Below are 16,919 nucleotides of genomic sequence, written 5' to 3'. Positions count from 1 at the left end.
GTTGTTTTAATCTGTTTTATAAGTATTTTTGATTGCGATAGTATTTTAAGATTTTCTTATTCTGAAATCTGCTTAAAAGGAAAGTTCACCCAAAAATTTAAAAAAAATTCTCATCTCATCATTTATTCAACCTCATGCAATTAAAACATGTACAGCCGCGGAAAAAATAAGAGATTATTTTAAAGACCATTTTGAGTTTTTCTGAATTCTCTATTTGTATGTATGTGTTTATATGTATAATTTTTGTTTCATTCTGTGAACTACTAACAATATTTCTACCAAATTAAATATATATATATATTGTTTCTCTTTGCATTTTTTTGTAGAAAAAATTACTCAAATTACAAATAACTAATTTTTTTCAGACCTCAAATATTGCAAAGAAAACAAGTTCATATTCACTTTTAAGCAATACAACAGTAATATTTGTACATGTATTTTAGGAAAAGTTAAAAATTATTTTTTTCAGTAATAACCTTGATTTTGATCACAATTTTCATGCGTCTTGTCATGTTGTTGAGGTTTGATTTTGTTGAAATTCAACAGACACTGGACTGGAATGGCCACAATACATCTAGAAATGCTGATTAAATTAAAATTTGGAATGGACTTTCAGAGCTGTATATGACTTTTTCCTCTGTGGAAAACAAAAGAAGATATTTTGAGAAAGACTTCAGTGGTTAAATGTTCCTCATAATATGTATTTTTTGTTGTCCTGCAAAGAAATCATACAAGTAATATAGGTTTGGTGAGTAAATTAACACAAGGGTGAGTAAATTAAAAATATATATTTGGCTAAACTATGCCTTTAAGCAACCCCGGGGTTCATATTACATTTAAGGTATAAATTATGAGTTCATTTGCAAGAACAGATAACTCTGTTTTCAAATGTTTTTTATTGTGCAATGTTGAGCGATGTTTTGATAAAAGAATATGGTTGACTCACACAATAAAAACATGTTTTTTGCACATTTACTCTTTAAATATTCTGACCAAATAATCTAGCAGGAAACAGATTCATGTAGATCATGTTAAAGGTAAATTCATACTGTATGAGACTAAGTGAAGGTTATATTGTTGGACATGTGAACTGAGATGTTTGAAGGCTCAGGAAATCAGCCGTAAATCACATGTTGAACTAACAGAGTAAATGTACGCTGCCGCAGGATGTGTTCTGCACAGACTCACTGAGAGAAACTATTGAAAAAACTGTTCATTCATGACATTAGTGTCATTTTTATAGTCAGATGTTGTTCATTTATTTTACTCTGCTGTTTGATCTTTGTGTTGTCAGTTAGACAATCATCTAACAAGTAGCCGGATACAGGGCAGGGTCTTTACTGCTTGTTTGAGAATGAAAATCAAATGTGACTTTATTGCAGAGACTCCGCGACCCATTCATCATAACAACGTCTTTTAGTATCATCAGTCTCTCATGGAGGTCCAACTGAGTGGGTTGTAATTCCTGCTAACTAAGATGTAGTTAAAAGGATCTCATATGTTTTTATAATATGCTGTCTGAGTTCCAAGTGACGCTAATTACTGCTCATTGACTTCAATTATAGAGGGTCTTTTTTCTGTCTTGAGTGCTTATTGCAATGTGGAAGTTAAATTGGAGGATAACACTAAAGGAAATTTAAAAGTATCATCAATTATAATCTCTTTGACATGTGACTAATAAAGTGAACTGATAATAAGTCGAGATAACCAGTGGCTGAAAGTCATAATTTAGACTCAAATAAAACAGAGAATAAGTTTAATCTTAACACATGTCAACAACATGTGACAACACAATTGACAATTCCAGCTGGAAACATGTAAACATAAACTACTGCTGCTATTTCAACTGATTTTGTTCAGTAGTTTTCTTTATGAACGCTGTAACTCAGAGTAATTTTATAAACAGAACCTACATTTAGTAATTTTAGACCGTTTAATATTAATTTAAACTTTATTATAAATTAAAGGTCCAGTGTATGAATTTTAGCGGCATCTAGCGGTGATGTTGTGAATTGCAACCAAGGGCTCACTCCTCCGCTCACACCTCCCTTTCGAAGCACTAGGATGGCTGAGACAGGATTAAGATGTCGTCACATTTTCACTTCTTTGCCGAAGGAGATACGAAACGCACTCTGTAGAGCAGTTTGTCCGTTTAGGGCTAGAAACAACATTGCGAATTCCATGAAAGGGGACCTGCGGTGTATGTAGATAGAAATAGCTCATTCTAAGGTAATAAAAACCTAACATTTCATTATGTAAATGTTTTGTACACCTCTGAAGACATAGCTATGTGTATTATATTGCATCTGTCAAAAGACCCTTCAAAAAATTACACACAGCACCTTAAATTAAATATACACCAATTTTTTAACCCTGTAACCCATTGCAGTCATTACTCACATATCTTTCCACAGGCCCATGGCAAGAAGAGGTTAAAAAGGTGTTGTAATGAATCGAGATCTCCATCTCATGAGGCGTATCTCGCAAATGGCAGTTGAATATTAAAAACAAACACGTTGTAAATGGTAATTGCATGGCCCGAGGTCTGAGAGCCAAACATTACAGCGATTTCCTCACTATTACCAGATAGTCTGCCAAATGAGTTGTTTGTAATTACTCACATATGCCTAACAAATGTGGAATTCTGCTGCAGTCTTGGTCGACACTGCGGACGAGATTTACATATTTACCACAAAACAACACTTGCATTTTCCATTGCCATTTTTTACTGGGTTCACTACAAAATATTACACCCTTTTAGTCATTTACTATATGTGCACGACTGTAAGCTCTCAGCGTTTCTCCATAAAATGTCTTCATAGCTGCTGCAGCTGCCAACCAGCTCTGAACAGAAGATTGGGAATATCGATACATTTTGGTAGCATGAGGTCATCTACGCTACTTAAGATTCAATCTAAATATTTTGCAAGCAAAGACCACAACAGACATGTACTATTGCATTAGGTGGATCAGCAGATCTGTGCAGGATATGTTATGCTATTGATGAAACGGATTTCATAGTACTTAAAACCCAGAGTGTATAACAGAAAAATGAAGTCTCAGATCACATTTGGTATTTGTTAAACTGAGAATTCAAAGGTAGAGACCACAAACTAAACAACCGATTCAGGATTCAGGAACTTAAACATCTGAATTAGCTTGATGCATGTTTTCAGTCATTAGATTTTCAATCAGCTGTATTCAAACATTCAGTAAATAAATTCTGATTATAGGCTACACCAAAGGCACATTTGTTACTTATCATGAACTCACAGCGATCCTAATTTATTTTTATGACCCCCACTGCCTGGCACTTTCAGGACAGTTGTACTGCATTTATCAGTCATCAATGTGCATATCAAGCTTTATTACCATAAAATGCGTGAATAATCGATTTTAGAAAATGTGACCTTTTTGTATAGACCAAGTGATTCACTTCACGTCACATGATCCACTGCGGTCATATCCTTGGAAGAAACAGTGGCTGCGTTCGAAATCGAAAACTTCCCTGCTATATAGTAGGCAAAAGCAATAGACGAACGATGTCTGAATCGTCAGTATTCATAAAACAGTAGGCGAGAAATATCCAGGTGGTGGACTGTTTCTCGCGAGATTCGGAAGTGCGTATACCAATGTTGTGACCGAATACGCCTACTCACATACTATGTAGAAAACAGTACGTTAACTGAGCAGTATGTCCGAATCGTCAGTCTTCATAGAGTATGCGAGAAATTCCCGGATGGCCTACAGGTTACGCCCAGATTTAGAAGCACTCAGCAACGGATACCTGGGATACTTCTCTATCCCATGTTATTACATCGAATGGCAAATCTCTGGCCCACATTCCAGTACAGTAGGGGCAGATATGCACATCAAACGTGCCACCCGCCATTAAAAAGTTAAAGAAGAATAATTACGTCACATGACCATGTCAATATGGCGGACGACGTCCGGATCGCAATCATACTACACCCATTCAGGCAAAACAGTACCCTTTTAGCCCTCGTTAAGTAAGTGCTCACTGAAATTAAGTACTACTCAGTGAGTATGCGATTCCGGACGCAGCCAGTGGCTTTACTCAATCTCAAAGGGTGTCACGTCTGGAGCCCTCACAGGATTCGCAGCGTTAATTAAAGAAGCATAAGCCTAATAATGCTTTTGGAACAAATCAAAGTATTTTTCTTTTCTTAAGTTATGCACGCCGTGGACCATGAATTCCACATGCGTGGAATTTGTGAAATGTTTACTGTGAAAGGGCCGGTGAAAGCCCCTAAATAGATTCCGAAAATGTATAACTACTCCTTTGAGCCAAATTAATCCATATAAATATATCAATTTCAATACGGGACCACAGTCAAAATAGTCGTTTTTGTGGTTTTCCCCCCATATAATTTAAATAGCTGCAGGCTGCAGCACTTGGAAAATGTTGAGCCCACAATGCAGTTTTCTGCGCATAAATCACACCATAATACTGCCTTAATAATATTCTTGGCACACATTGACTACATGTGCCAGTGTAAGTGTGTCACGCTTAGTTACTAGTCATTATTTGCTGACAGCTCCGAGTCATTTTACTCTTTATGGTTCCTTTTCAAGGTTTTTAAACACTAGTTTAACACCACTCTGAGGGCACTGTTTTTATTCTGAAGGGAAACGAGGCAGGTGAAGACTCTGTTCTACTCCAGCATACAAATTAACCTAATGTTTCTGCTGGACTATATGTTTGGTTGGCAGACAAAATACTGTCCTGATGCACATAAGACAGTATTCAAATAAATGACCTTCATTTAACTTTATAGCTCAACTTAAGTTTGTAAACCAAGCTTTCAGTAAATATAAACACGCAACACTCAATTCATCATAATGGCTTCATTGTGACAAAACTATTTTCCACTAATTGTGCCTATTTGTTTAATTTTCACCCTGGGTTGCTCATAGTAGTCTGATAATTACTTCAACATAACAGAAATCAAAATCCAACATCGATCCCCTGCCTGCGATTCACCAGAAATGGTCTTGTCCAAACTGAGCTGGCACTCATTTTCTTCAGTTTAAATGAAAGCATGCATGGTTTAGATTAAAGCATTGTGCCCCAGCTATTCACTAAGAGCCTGACGCTAATGAAAACCAACGTTGCTCTTTTATAATTCATTCGTACCATTAGCATATTAGCTTCAGTGTAATGACAGGATGTCATTAAAGGATTTGGTCTATGACTAATGACAATATCTGTGCTCTGAAGTAGGTCAAACAAAGTAGCCAATTACTGTTCTTCCCATTACAATGATGAAAGCTTGAGATTAGCCATGCTACGTTTTGGTTAGATTGTTTACTAATAAACGTAAGGGGTTTTTGAACCTCTCTTCCAAACAATGAAATAAACAAACTTAGCTAATTTAATGGTTTTTAAAGCAATTTAAATGATGATATTGAGATTTTGAAAAGATGCAGAACTCACTCTTTCCACCTTGGGAAAAACACACACACGTGCGTGACGCGCGCACACACGCACGCACGCACGCACGCACACACACGCACACACACGCACACACACACGCAATGGTTTTTTACTGTACAAACTGTATATCATATTCCCTACCCCTAACCCTACCCCTAAACCTAACAATCACACAAAACTGTCTGCTCTTTTAGATTTTCAAGAAAGTTAATTCTGTATGATTTATAAGCTTGTTCCCTCATGGGGACCAAAAAATGTCCCTACAAGGTCAAGGATTTTGGATATTGCCATCTTTGTGGGGACATTTGGTCCCCATACCGTAGGGTTTACCCTTCCCACACACACACACGCATGCACACACACGCACACACACACACACACACACACACACACACACACACACACACACACACACACACACACACACAAAGCCAGTTTATATGACATATATGATCCATTGGCCTTTGAAGTGTAAATTATTATTCAGAAATGTTGAAGTAGTTAGGTTTTTTATTTATTTAAATATTTGTTGTTAAGAATTTCATTAGTCCTAAAATGTTTATCAGTAATTAGGTTTAGATAGTTGTATAGTTTTATATACATATAATAAAATGTTTTATACTGTTTTTTTACAGGGTTTTATGTGGAAATTATATTACATATTTTTTATTTCTATTAATATAACTGCGAGACTGCTGACATAAGGTTCAGGGCTTTATACTTCAATATAATCAGCTTTTAACATAACAGTCTGACTGAAATTGTTAAGAGACTTTTCTACTTTGTGCAATCCGTGATTGCAAATTCTCTTTTGACTTGTTGATAATATTTCTAAAGTATCTCTAGCTCATCTTTTGTAAGACTTGCAATAATGCCATGTGTTTTAATATAAGGTAATATACAGTATATGTGTGTACATACATATGTCTGTGTAGGTATTTGATTTTCTTTACTTTCCCTATTTCATATCACTTTTAAGCTCATTTGTATTTAGCACGTGTTTTTCTTTTTAACATGTTTTTGTGTGTTTTACTTGTACAGCTGCTTTGATTAAATTTATATTGTAAAAAGTGTAAGTAAAGTTACTTGAATTTAATAGATAAATGCTTAATGAATTTCTAGATAATATAAACATTTGTAGGGTGCTCTCTTTAAAAATTCTGTGAGAAAATTCATGTTTCTTTGTAAAATGGACAGGTGGTGATTTTTCACTAATTTCAATTTTTATATTTGGTGTTTTTATATATAGGTTTTATATATAGGTTTAAATATGAACATCCTATTTGAAGAGGTGCAGGAACACTTTTTGTACCACCCGCTCTTGTAATACAAATATATCCTCTGGGTGGCAGCATGTTTAGAAGTCTTCACTGGGAAGGCATGTAAAAACTTAAACACATGGATCCAATATAGGCGACCTTTCATACAGTAGATGTAGACGACATGGAGCCATCCTTCCTTCAGAGAAGGAAGTCAGTGGTGTTCTTGTCTGCTACTGTTTTTTATTTGCACTCGCAAAACTTTTGAACAACTTCCAAACAACTTCCTCTTTCTCCCACACAAAAGTGCATCTCCAGCCAGTGTGATTTGTGAAAGATTTGGAGATTAGTAACTCATGTCTGGTGATTCAAAGCCATTACTCTTTCAAATGTAAGCCATCATTTGCTTCATCTTAAACTGCTTTCCCCCCAGTACAAATCAGCATATGTGAGTCATTTTTTGGCACAAACGTGGCTACAGTTGTATCCAGGTAAAAGTTATTTTCAAAATCTAAAATCTGACCTCAACAAAGCTTGTTTGGTGAAATAAAATGAATATGTCAGTAATCCTTGATCAAGCTCAAGGTCCATATATCTGTACCCAATAAATACTTTGTAGCACTTAATTTAGTTCCATGCCGTGGGCAATTAGCTCCTACAGGATTATGAGAAAATATTCTCAGCAGCACATCGATCATCATGTTCAGATTCATAAGCATGTGCTGGACTGTAACTTAAAAGGTTCTGAATAATAAAAGCTGAGCAATCAAACACAATCAAATATGCCATGAACATCTCTTTTACGAGAGCATGAACCATCAAATATCATTCTTGCCATTTAGCTTGGAATGTACCCACAGTATATTTGGTTTTGACAATTCAATACAACAAGTGGTTTCACAGATTTACGGTAATATGTCAAAATATTCTGCCAATTTAACTTTGAGATTCTGAACGGGGGCAGAAATAATCATTTGGGTGACAAGTTGGGTTTTAAAGTGAGGCGAGCAATTTTGCTGTAGTTACATCCGTGAAGGAATGTAGATAAATGATTGTCAGTAAAATGCCACAGACTGCTCTTTGACCAACTAAAACAAATAATGTTCAACTACAAATGTGGAGTGAGAAAAATGAATAAATCAAGTTAGATTAACTGTGCGTAGTCCACAGATTCAGTAAAAATTAAAAATTGGTTGTACACGTATATGGTGCCATGCCTAAAATTGCCATTTACAGAAAAAAAAAAAACATGATTGTAATCATGTAGCCTTATTAAAAACATATTCAACACCTATAGCTTTCAGTCATATTGTCACACCACAGTTAATGCTGCTTCATTTGAACATTTAACAAACGCTGCAAATACAGCTTCAGTGAAAGACACGTTCAGACCGTGTGATATCTGAGAAAACATAAACATGTAAGCTGTATAGTTTAGGCACTCACTATATCACAGAGTCTATAGGCATGCGGCGAAGCGGCAGCAGTCAGCATGGGCCGAGTTTCACACAGAACTTGTGTTTCGCTGTTAGCCGCAGTGACTGAGCAGACTGTATGGTTCTGGAACATTCCTGGAGAGACTCAAAGAGGAACATACACAGTGGGAGCTTGGACCCGGCCCAAGAAAAATAAATCCAGGTTTACATTTTATGAGTAAATGAGATCATATCTAGTCAGCCCTTGAAAGTTATGGGACAGAAATGCATGTCTGTGCCGCTGTTAACATAAGATATTTCATCTAGATTTGATAACTAATCATGTATACACAAGGCATATGGTTTGTGTGGGTGTTTGGGGCTCTGCAGTACGGTTGTGATGATGTTGCTGACATCGGTGGTGAACGATATGTATAGTTATGCGATTAATAAATCAGCAAGTCTTTAGTGCTTTATGTGTTGTATTGAGCACTTCTGATGAGTCTCAGATCTGACAGTGTATATACACATCAAAGCAGAAAACATTATTTGTTTGTCATTTTCTAAATATATATTTGTGGGTCATTTAGCTATGGTCCACTTTAAAAGGAATAGTTTACCTTCAGAATGAAACTTCTATCACCTGTTTTAAACTGGTCTGATTTTCTTTCTTCTGCAAAACGCAAAAGAAGATATTTTGTAGGTAACCAAAAACTGTTGGTCCCCCATGACTATTGTATGGACACAAAATCAGTGCAAGTCAATGGGCACCAACGGTTTTCTGTTACCAAAATTTTTCAGAACATCTTCTTTCGTGTTGTGCAGAAAAAACAAAGTCGTACACGTTTGAAATGACAATAGGGCGAGTAAATAATGAAAGAATTGTCATTTTGAAAGTGAACTATTCCTTTAAGAAAATAAAAATTCGATTTGATTCTGACAGAAACCTAATAGCTTTACCAACTCAATATGACAAATATTCAATATGGGCTTGTGCAGCAGTGATGGACACAAAATGATGAAATTTTATTTTACAATAAGTCAAGTTAGCAAGTTATCATAGCAAGAAGTCATCTGGAAAACAGAGATTCACATGTTCACATTATGGATAAGACGCTGCAAATTATTGGAAGGTTTTGTTTACTAAGTTTTCGCTTACTATGTTTATTCTTTGTTTTTTACACAAACACTCTACAGTCTCTCCCCCAAAATGTTTCTATATACAAAACCTGATTACCTTGGCAACAAGAGCCGAAGCTTGATCAAGCCCAAGGTCCATATATCTGTCCCCAATAAATACTTTGTAGCACTTAATTTAGTTCCATGCCGTGGGCAATTAGCTCCTACAGTCCGTCACTCAGCAACTGTGTGTTTGATGCAGAGAAAAGGCACAGCAGTGTCAATTTAATTAAAGGTGCCTGTATATCAACAGAGTGTTGCAAACCTCTGAAATGGCTATTGACGTCCCTCTGTATTTTTCTGGGTTCTCGGGTTTCTTCTAATAAAACATATATAAGTGGATAGGCATTGTGAAAGAACAGAGGGTGAATACATAAAAAAGTACTATAGACCAAGGTTAAATTGACAACTCCTTATTTGTGAAGAATGAAAAAAAAAGTATATTATGTAATAAGAAAATTTGCCAATTTGACCTTTAAAGGCCAAGAATGACTATGCTTTAGTGTTTTCTGTTCACCATCAAATTTTAATCAAAAACTATAAAAGAAAATAAAACTGTCAGAATGCTTAACTTTTTATGACACAATAAAATACCAACGATGAGATCACATCAATAATTAATAATAACAATACTTGACTTCAGAAGAAAGGAAACCAATCACAACAACATTTAGTAAGATTTTTTAGTAGCTCAATCATGCAAAACATTACTGTTATAAATCTAGAGTATATATTGTTTTCCTTTTATATATATAGATATCTATAGATATCTGATAACTCTCATAACCCTAAAATAACAACCCTCATAGCATTGGCACAGCCACAGCAATGGCGCCAAAACATTTAAATTCCATAAAAAAAGACTTACAATTTTGACGTGTTGTATTTATGCCGATTTTTTTTTAAGTATTTCATATTTCAGACCCATTGCAAAAATGATTGTATATTGCATTGTAGTTTAGACGGAGTCAAATCAGGCTTCACACAAATGTGGTTGTTCCACCAAGCAGGAAATCAAAGGGCTGTTTAGTATATTCCACACAGTTGTGTTTAGACCTGATACTGTAGTGGAATAAAAGAACAAAAACAACATTTGTGTTTACTTTGTCAACTATGTAAGTGTTTTTGGAATTTGAATGCTTTTACATATTATCTTAAAAATAACACCCTAAACACTGCTTCTCCAAGTCAATGTGATGGGTTTTGATGTTTGTTTGTTTTTGTTGCTTTGTTTGTTTTATATGTGGACTGAATATTTGGAATGAAAATTCTCATGTCACCGCAGTCAATAGATTTTTGTTTGAAACACAAAAAAGAAAACATGACAGACATGTAACTGATTTATGTTTGTTTCCTTCAGTTTAGTGGTAGTATTTAAGTTTATATTATGCTTCAGTTGAGTCCTTCTTTAGTGAAATTTTCTGTGGTTTGTTGTACAAACGTTTAGAGAAAGTTATTACATAACACACACCAAAGCATTTTTATTCATTAAAACTACATCCACCAAATAAAAATCTGTTTGTATAACAACATAATCCATAATCACCATTATTTGTATTTATGAACCAAGCAGATGAGATTGTCTCGTGGAAGCTATGAAACAAGCATCAAAGGGCCGGATGGGGTCCCCCAGGCTTCGGCTGCATTAAAATCACAACCTGTCTAATTACAGGTATGCAAAGGCACAGTGGTTAAAAAATAGAAATGTTTTTAACAAAGATGCCTTGGAGCCATTGTTAACCTGACAATAATGACTAGAACCAATTCCTCATGTGAGGAACTCAGGTGCTGAGAAGCTGTGAGTCTGAAACTGTCTGCCAGGTGACTCTGACTCATTCTGTCTCCACTCAAGCCTTGAGTAAACATCATTTTGTTCTTGATCTAATAATGTTGTTCTTGATCTCACCAAAGCCCCAAAAGGAGGCCAAACACTTGCCATTAAGATCACAGAGCGAGCGTCTGCTCACAGTCTCATACCACACAGCGAGAGATTTTGACTCAGTTCTGGGGGAGATGAGGACGTTGGTGCGGGCGCTGTTAGTCACCAAGTGCTGGCAATCAAAAAAGACAAAAGGGCCTTTCTGAACAAACATGATGCTGTGCTGCTTATCACGCAGCAATTCTTCAAATATGAATCAGCTCAATTTCATGCCTTGGAGCCCTTTAGTCGCGATGATACATTTTTATGTGTGCTAGCTGTGATTTATTGGTTGCAGTTGTTGGTTAGTTGTTGTACTGTTTATCGAAACAACAACATTCCCATTGAGCTGTGGTCTTCGGCTTGCTTTATTTTGTTATTCTTCAAGCAAATTAGCAAATCAGCTGCATGCAATTTAACTTACAAACAGAAGAAGCCCATCTTCCTCTTTAATAGCATGCACTCGACTTCAGAAAAACTTACAGTACTTAGCTATGATATTTTATATGTAAGCTATTTAACATTACACAAATATTAGCATTTCTTTTGCTGTGTCTGTCTGTTTACAAGCAGGCAGATGACCTTTGTGTGATCTAATTCGTTTATTGTTTGCTCTTGTTTAGAGTTTCTGCGTCTAGAGGAGACGTGCCACGTAACTCGGTTACTAAAGGGTTGTGTTTATATTTGATGCCTGGGAAAAGACCACCACTTGGGTGGTTGGAGCCCTGGCAGTATCCTGAAGTCTAAGACTAACCTTTAATCTTTAATCCGTAACCTAAACCTGACCCTACAGCATTTTGCTCTCAGATATATTTGTCGGACGCCTCTCGGTCTATCCATCCAAATCCAATTACACCCAAATAAACCACGGTATTTGTTTGGTGTACAAACGCAAGCGCAATTTATCCTAAATTTTGTGTCAGAAAAACAACTGTTGTCGTTGACAACTATAGTAGCTGGTTTGAATATTTGGAATGGATGAGAGTACAGGGATTTTCAGAACTTATGATTTCCCTGTGTTTTTCGAAAGGATAAAATTCCATAACACTAGTAGTGTTGAGATAACTGTGGAAAGTTATTTGGTTTCAATTTTTAATTTTACAGATGAGTGTTTGATAAAGCAGCTTGCCTTCATCACAATAAAAGATTACATTATATAAGTGGTAGTCATAAACTAAAGTCCAGAGATGTTACATTTAAACCCATTGAGCAGTTTTCAAGTTTGTTTGCATTTAAATCACAATAAAAGAATGATAATAATTCATACATTTATTACATTATACAATAATTTATTATATTATTCTGTCAAAGAGAAAAAAATGGCAAGATTTTATCAGTATATAGTTGAGGTCCAAAGTCAGTTGTAGTTGAACTTTGGTCTTTTTATTACAGCTAAGATTGTTTTGCCACCACCGCTTATAGCAAAACAAGTTCATCATTCATTGGGATACAGTATAAGGAACCACTATGATCAGGTACGTTTTTCTGGGCTTTAGGATTTTAAACGGCCACTTTTATCTCTTTTTTTAAATATATAATTATTGTGATGGTTATTGTTATAATTATTAGCTCATTCACAGCTCATTGCATTGTTATAACTTTAATGCTCATTTTTCTTATTAAAGGTTTGCTGTTCTAATCTGTCTACCAGTGGTGTTGTTCAGCACCTCAGCCAAGCCATACAGGCCCAGAGTAGGCTATGACACTGTTTACGACATAATATCTTGTATTATAATTATAAAGTAATATGTCTTGTATTACAAAAAATATAAATAAACAATGATATATCTACTGTTAGAAAATCTGTCCTGACTCTTCTCGTCAATAAAAAGTTTAACATGCAGTATTTGTTTAAATTCGGTTTGTTGCCATTACAGGAAATAGTGTTGGGCAAAGCAGCTCAAGACACTTTGAAGTGAGTATGCTTTAGTGTCTTCCCTTCTACACACTGTGCAAGATCTAGGATGTGTAGTGAAATCTATAGAACCACGAAAAATGCAATGTCTTTGTGCGCATTTTATTTTTGATATGATATAATCTGTGTAGATCTGAGGATTTAAATGGAAAGATGATGCTGGGAATGAAGGAGGTGGAGCCACCACAAGACATGGATATCGCAGATTTTGACATCGACCCCAACATGTTGATATGGAAAGCTGTAAAAGATGAAATACACCAAAAAAACAACAGACCTGAGGAAGATAAAGATGCTCTCTACCACCCCTTTGACTTAAAGCTTCCAGCTGACTCCAAACATCCTGAACCCTTCATTCAGCCACAGGGAAACAAACAGGTACAAACGTATGACAAACCAGAAGAGGACAGGGATGATCTGTACCATGGCATATTTAATGTAAACGGTGATGCTCTCAAAGAGGATGCTCAAGTAAGTGGAGATAAAGGCAGGCTGTATTTAAGCCCTGAAGAAGACAAAGATGACCTGTACCATGCAGATGTCAGAGGACAACAGCCTGACCAGCAGGTTCCACTGATGGATATGTTCCCCATTCAGCCCAAAAGAGTGCACACAGAGCCAGAAATAGACCTGGATGGCCTTTATCATCAGTAAACATTGACAATGCATTGTAAAGCTGCAATGGTTGTTCTATTATGAATTAGTTCATGATGTCACAGAAATGCTGTCTATTGTTAAAATATTAAATGATGTGTAAAATATTAAATTAAATTAAATAAACAAAGGTTTTATGTTCATTATATGACTCTAACTCAATACTAATGAATGTTTTAACAAAATGTCTAAGCCATAACTGTTTTCCTTAGATCATTTTAAAATAAATAAATTGTATTTTTTATGAAATCAAAATAAAAATGGACAAATTTGTCAGATTCGTTTTTATTTATGCAAAGCACTGAAGAAATTTCCACAATATTTTTAGTTGATTTTGTAGAATTTTTTCACAAAGCTCAATTCAGCTGGTGTAAACTGCCAAAATAAAGGCAACAGAATGAAATGGTGCCAGATGGGTATTGAGCTACACCTGTTGCACAGAGGAAGAAAAAACAGGTAGGCATGCTCCAGTATGTCTGATCCCGTGGAAAGCATTTTGTATGTACTAGTATTAGTCTGATTCTTGTACTCTAAAATAAATAATATGTTTTTACATAATAATATATACATTGACTCATAACTTACAGTATTGTTGTTGTATGTACCAGGATGGTTTTTTTACTTCAACATTTAAATGCTTAAAAATATTTTATAATTTTGCTTACAAATGTTTATATAATAACATATACAATAAAAATAATTGGTTTTATTTTTTCTGTGCATTAACAATGCATTATTTTGGTCTAATAACTTTTGGTACAATCAGTTCAGCACAGTTCAACATTGTTCATCAGGTGAAATTACACCTTTCTTGATTATGAGGTTTCCATACAGTGCAGTCTCCCTGTCAGAAGAATTATTGGTATTATTTATAAAATACATATTTTAATCATATCAAAAAATAAAAATACTGCTTACCCGGTTGCCACTACAGCAAATGCATTTTTGGCACGCTCATAAAAAGCAAACCGCTCAACGAATTTGAAACTACCCTAAAAAGAAAAGCATGCTAAATTTTAACTACAGCACAACTGGTTGTCTAAATAATAATTACAGTATACCTACATGTGTATCATTATGCAATGTATTATGCAAACTAATGCATTTGATGGCAGTAATATTAGCTGAATAGGCAATGAATGTCTATAAGCAAAGTAAGCAAAATCTATGCCAACAAATTTGAAGACTTTAGTGTTACATGTTGAACAAAAAAACAGCATTGCTTTTTTGCATATACATCATGGCATCTTATGTATATTAGATCTTACATCTGATCCTGCTTGTTTCAGAAGGGCAGAGTACTGGTCCCATATAGGCACCTCTAGACCCTTTAATTTGTCACTTTGCACAAGATCCATGACAGCTGCCTAACAAAATAAGACAACATTCAATGAAATACAACCTGATTTCTATGCAGTTTAAGGAGTATCTGAACAAAGTTTATCCGTGTGATTTTAGTTTAGGTATTTAAGAAAAAAAATGTTAATGCAACACCCACCGGATCATCATAGGTGTCAAGAGGAAAAAGCTTCATTATTGCCTTTAAAAGTTCTGGTATACCTACACCTTAAGGAGAAAAAAGTGTATTTAATTATCTTGGTTTAATGATGCAAAAGTATCACTGACAAAAACTGACACTTACATGTTCGCCTATTGCATCTATCAAAAAATAAATTCTGGGTATTTGGTATAACAGATATTTTTTATATTTAAAAACTTCCACAGTGACCATAGTTTCTAAAATTGAATACATTTGATTTGTAAAATAAATCAAAATAAATTAGTAAGACATCTTATTTGAAAACTGTATATAATTAATACAAAATCAGTTTTATTGTAGAAACAGTACCTATAAGATTTAGGCTATAGGTTTAAGGAAGAATAAAGGTAGTATTGTAACTATTGTTAAGTTTTTTTGGCTTTTTTAAATATACTGTACCAGCTTGTACGACACATACCATCGGCTCTTATCTCCGCTGGACCACATTTGCAAATAGACGCGGTTGGAAAATTTGCGTCAGCAAGAACTGGAAATAAAAATATATACATCACATCCCATACACAGAGTTTATTTCTTATAATAATGTTGCTGCATTGATGTTTCGTCGTTGCTGATTATGAGACAAACCAGAACATCAAATGACAGACGGAACCGCGGATCAGTTTTATTTCTGCGCTTTTCAAGATCAGCGGGACTCGAAAGAAAGCATTGAGATCATAAGAAATTCAAATATAGGCTATGACACAGCCACCCCTGAATTAAATGACATTTCGAATATCGAAACAAAAGCGAAAGTTGCGTAGTAAGGAAGGAAAGCTGCTACGGCACTTCCCTCTTCCACTTTTGCAGGATTTATCAGGAACACGCGATTAATCTAATAGGCCTACATTATGGGTCATTTTACATTTCTAAATCGTATCTAACATATAAAACAGTAACATGACCTATTCATTAGGACAGATCGCCTCATGTTGATCCAGAAATTGCATTTGTGACAGAACAGCTTTAAGAGTCCAGATTTAGCTTGGAGTTCGCAAAAAGGGTCGATCTCAACTGATCTGATTAACGACTTACCCAATTCATCTCCATGACCCATTCGCGCCAAAACATACAGTAATTCAGGTGTAAGTATTGATGGGATTCCTTTCAGTATAACCATTTTAAATCGATGACAGTGCAAACGCGTGCGGGTTGGCTGCGAGTCATGTGACCTTATAAAGTTTTCCAATTGGCCAGATGCGTTGAGAGCTACGTTTCTAACGCAATGTTGAGTTTCACGGACGTAATTTGCGTTGCGCTCTGCAAGCGTTTAATCATTCACTGATCGTTTGTTTTTTACGATAACAGAAATACATAATAGTAATGCATATCTAATTTTACTGCTTGCTGTTAGGAGAGAAAAACTTTTTTTACTTTTTTACACGGTGTGCAAAATGTTTAGGTCATCATACGTTACAATACTATCAGATGCTTAATATTCAATCTAATCACTATTTATATTCGATGCTATAAACTCCTACTATTATAATAAACACCTCTAAATAGTATATAGATTGTATAAACAGACCACCAGTTTTCCATTTAATAACACATTTTTATGCAAGTGTTTCAGCAAACTTC

General features: G+C 35.2%; 2 protein-coding genes across 2 annotated transcripts; one reads left to right on the top strand and one right to left on the bottom strand.

Annotated features, from left to right (window-relative positions):
* Positions 1–12,666: 12,666 nt before the first annotated feature.
* On the top strand, positions 12,667–13,942 carry si:ch211-217g15.3 (uncharacterized protein LOC368914 homolog). The gene is made up of 4 exons (XM_057342948.1): positions 12,667–12,704; positions 12,855–12,921; positions 13,107–13,144; positions 13,276–13,942. The coding sequence occupies exons 1-4, from the start codon at positions 12,697–12,699 to the stop codon at positions 13,796–13,798; spliced, it is 636 nt and encodes a 211-aa protein (XP_057198931.1). The 5' UTR covers positions 12,667–12,696; the 3' UTR covers positions 13,799–13,942.
* A 125-nt stretch (positions 13,943–14,067) lies between these two features.
* fuom (fucose mutarotase) lies at positions 14,068–16,500 on the bottom strand. Its single transcript, XM_057342387.1, has 6 exons — positions 16,374–16,500; positions 15,757–15,825; positions 15,297–15,364; positions 15,067–15,165; positions 14,717–14,790; positions 14,068–14,642 (listed from the first exon to the last, which is right to left on the bottom strand). Exons 1-6 carry the CDS (start codon positions 16,456–16,458, stop codon positions 14,576–14,578), a joined length of 462 nt encoding a protein of 153 aa, XP_057198370.1. The 5' UTR covers positions 16,459–16,500; the 3' UTR covers positions 14,068–14,575.
* Positions 16,501–16,919: the final 419 nt, after the last annotated feature.

The sequence above is a fragment of the Triplophysa rosa genome, linkage group LG9 (assembly GCF_024868665.1).
Source record: "Triplophysa rosa linkage group LG9, Trosa_1v2, whole genome shotgun sequence".
Taxonomy (NCBI): domain Eukaryota; kingdom Metazoa; phylum Chordata; class Actinopteri; order Cypriniformes; family Nemacheilidae; genus Triplophysa; species Triplophysa rosa.
Note: the sequence above shows the minus strand (reverse complement) of the source record. Positions and strands in the feature narration are given on the sequence as shown.

Coding starts and splice junctions, on each gene's coding strand:
- si:ch211-217g15.3 (XM_057342948.1), top strand. Junction 12,922..13,106: donor CCAAGCCATACAGGCCCAGA/GTAGGCTATGAC, acceptor TTGCCATTACAG/GAAATAGTGTTGGGCAAAGC. Junction 13,145..13,275: donor GCAGCTCAAGACACTTTGAA/GTGAGTATGCTT, acceptor TAATCTGTGTAG/ATCTGAGGATTTAAATGGAA.
- fuom (XM_057342387.1), bottom strand. CDS start 16,458: ATGGTTATACTGAAAGGAATCCCATCAATACTTACACCTGAATTACTG. Junction 15,365..15,756: donor AGCGGAGATAAGAGCCGATG/GTATGTGTCGTA, acceptor TTTCTCCTTAAG/GTGTAGGTATACCAGAACTT. Junction 14,791..15,066: donor TGAAACAAGCAGGATCAGAT/GTAAGATCTAAT, acceptor TTTTCTTTTTAG/GGTAGTTTCAAATTCGTTGA.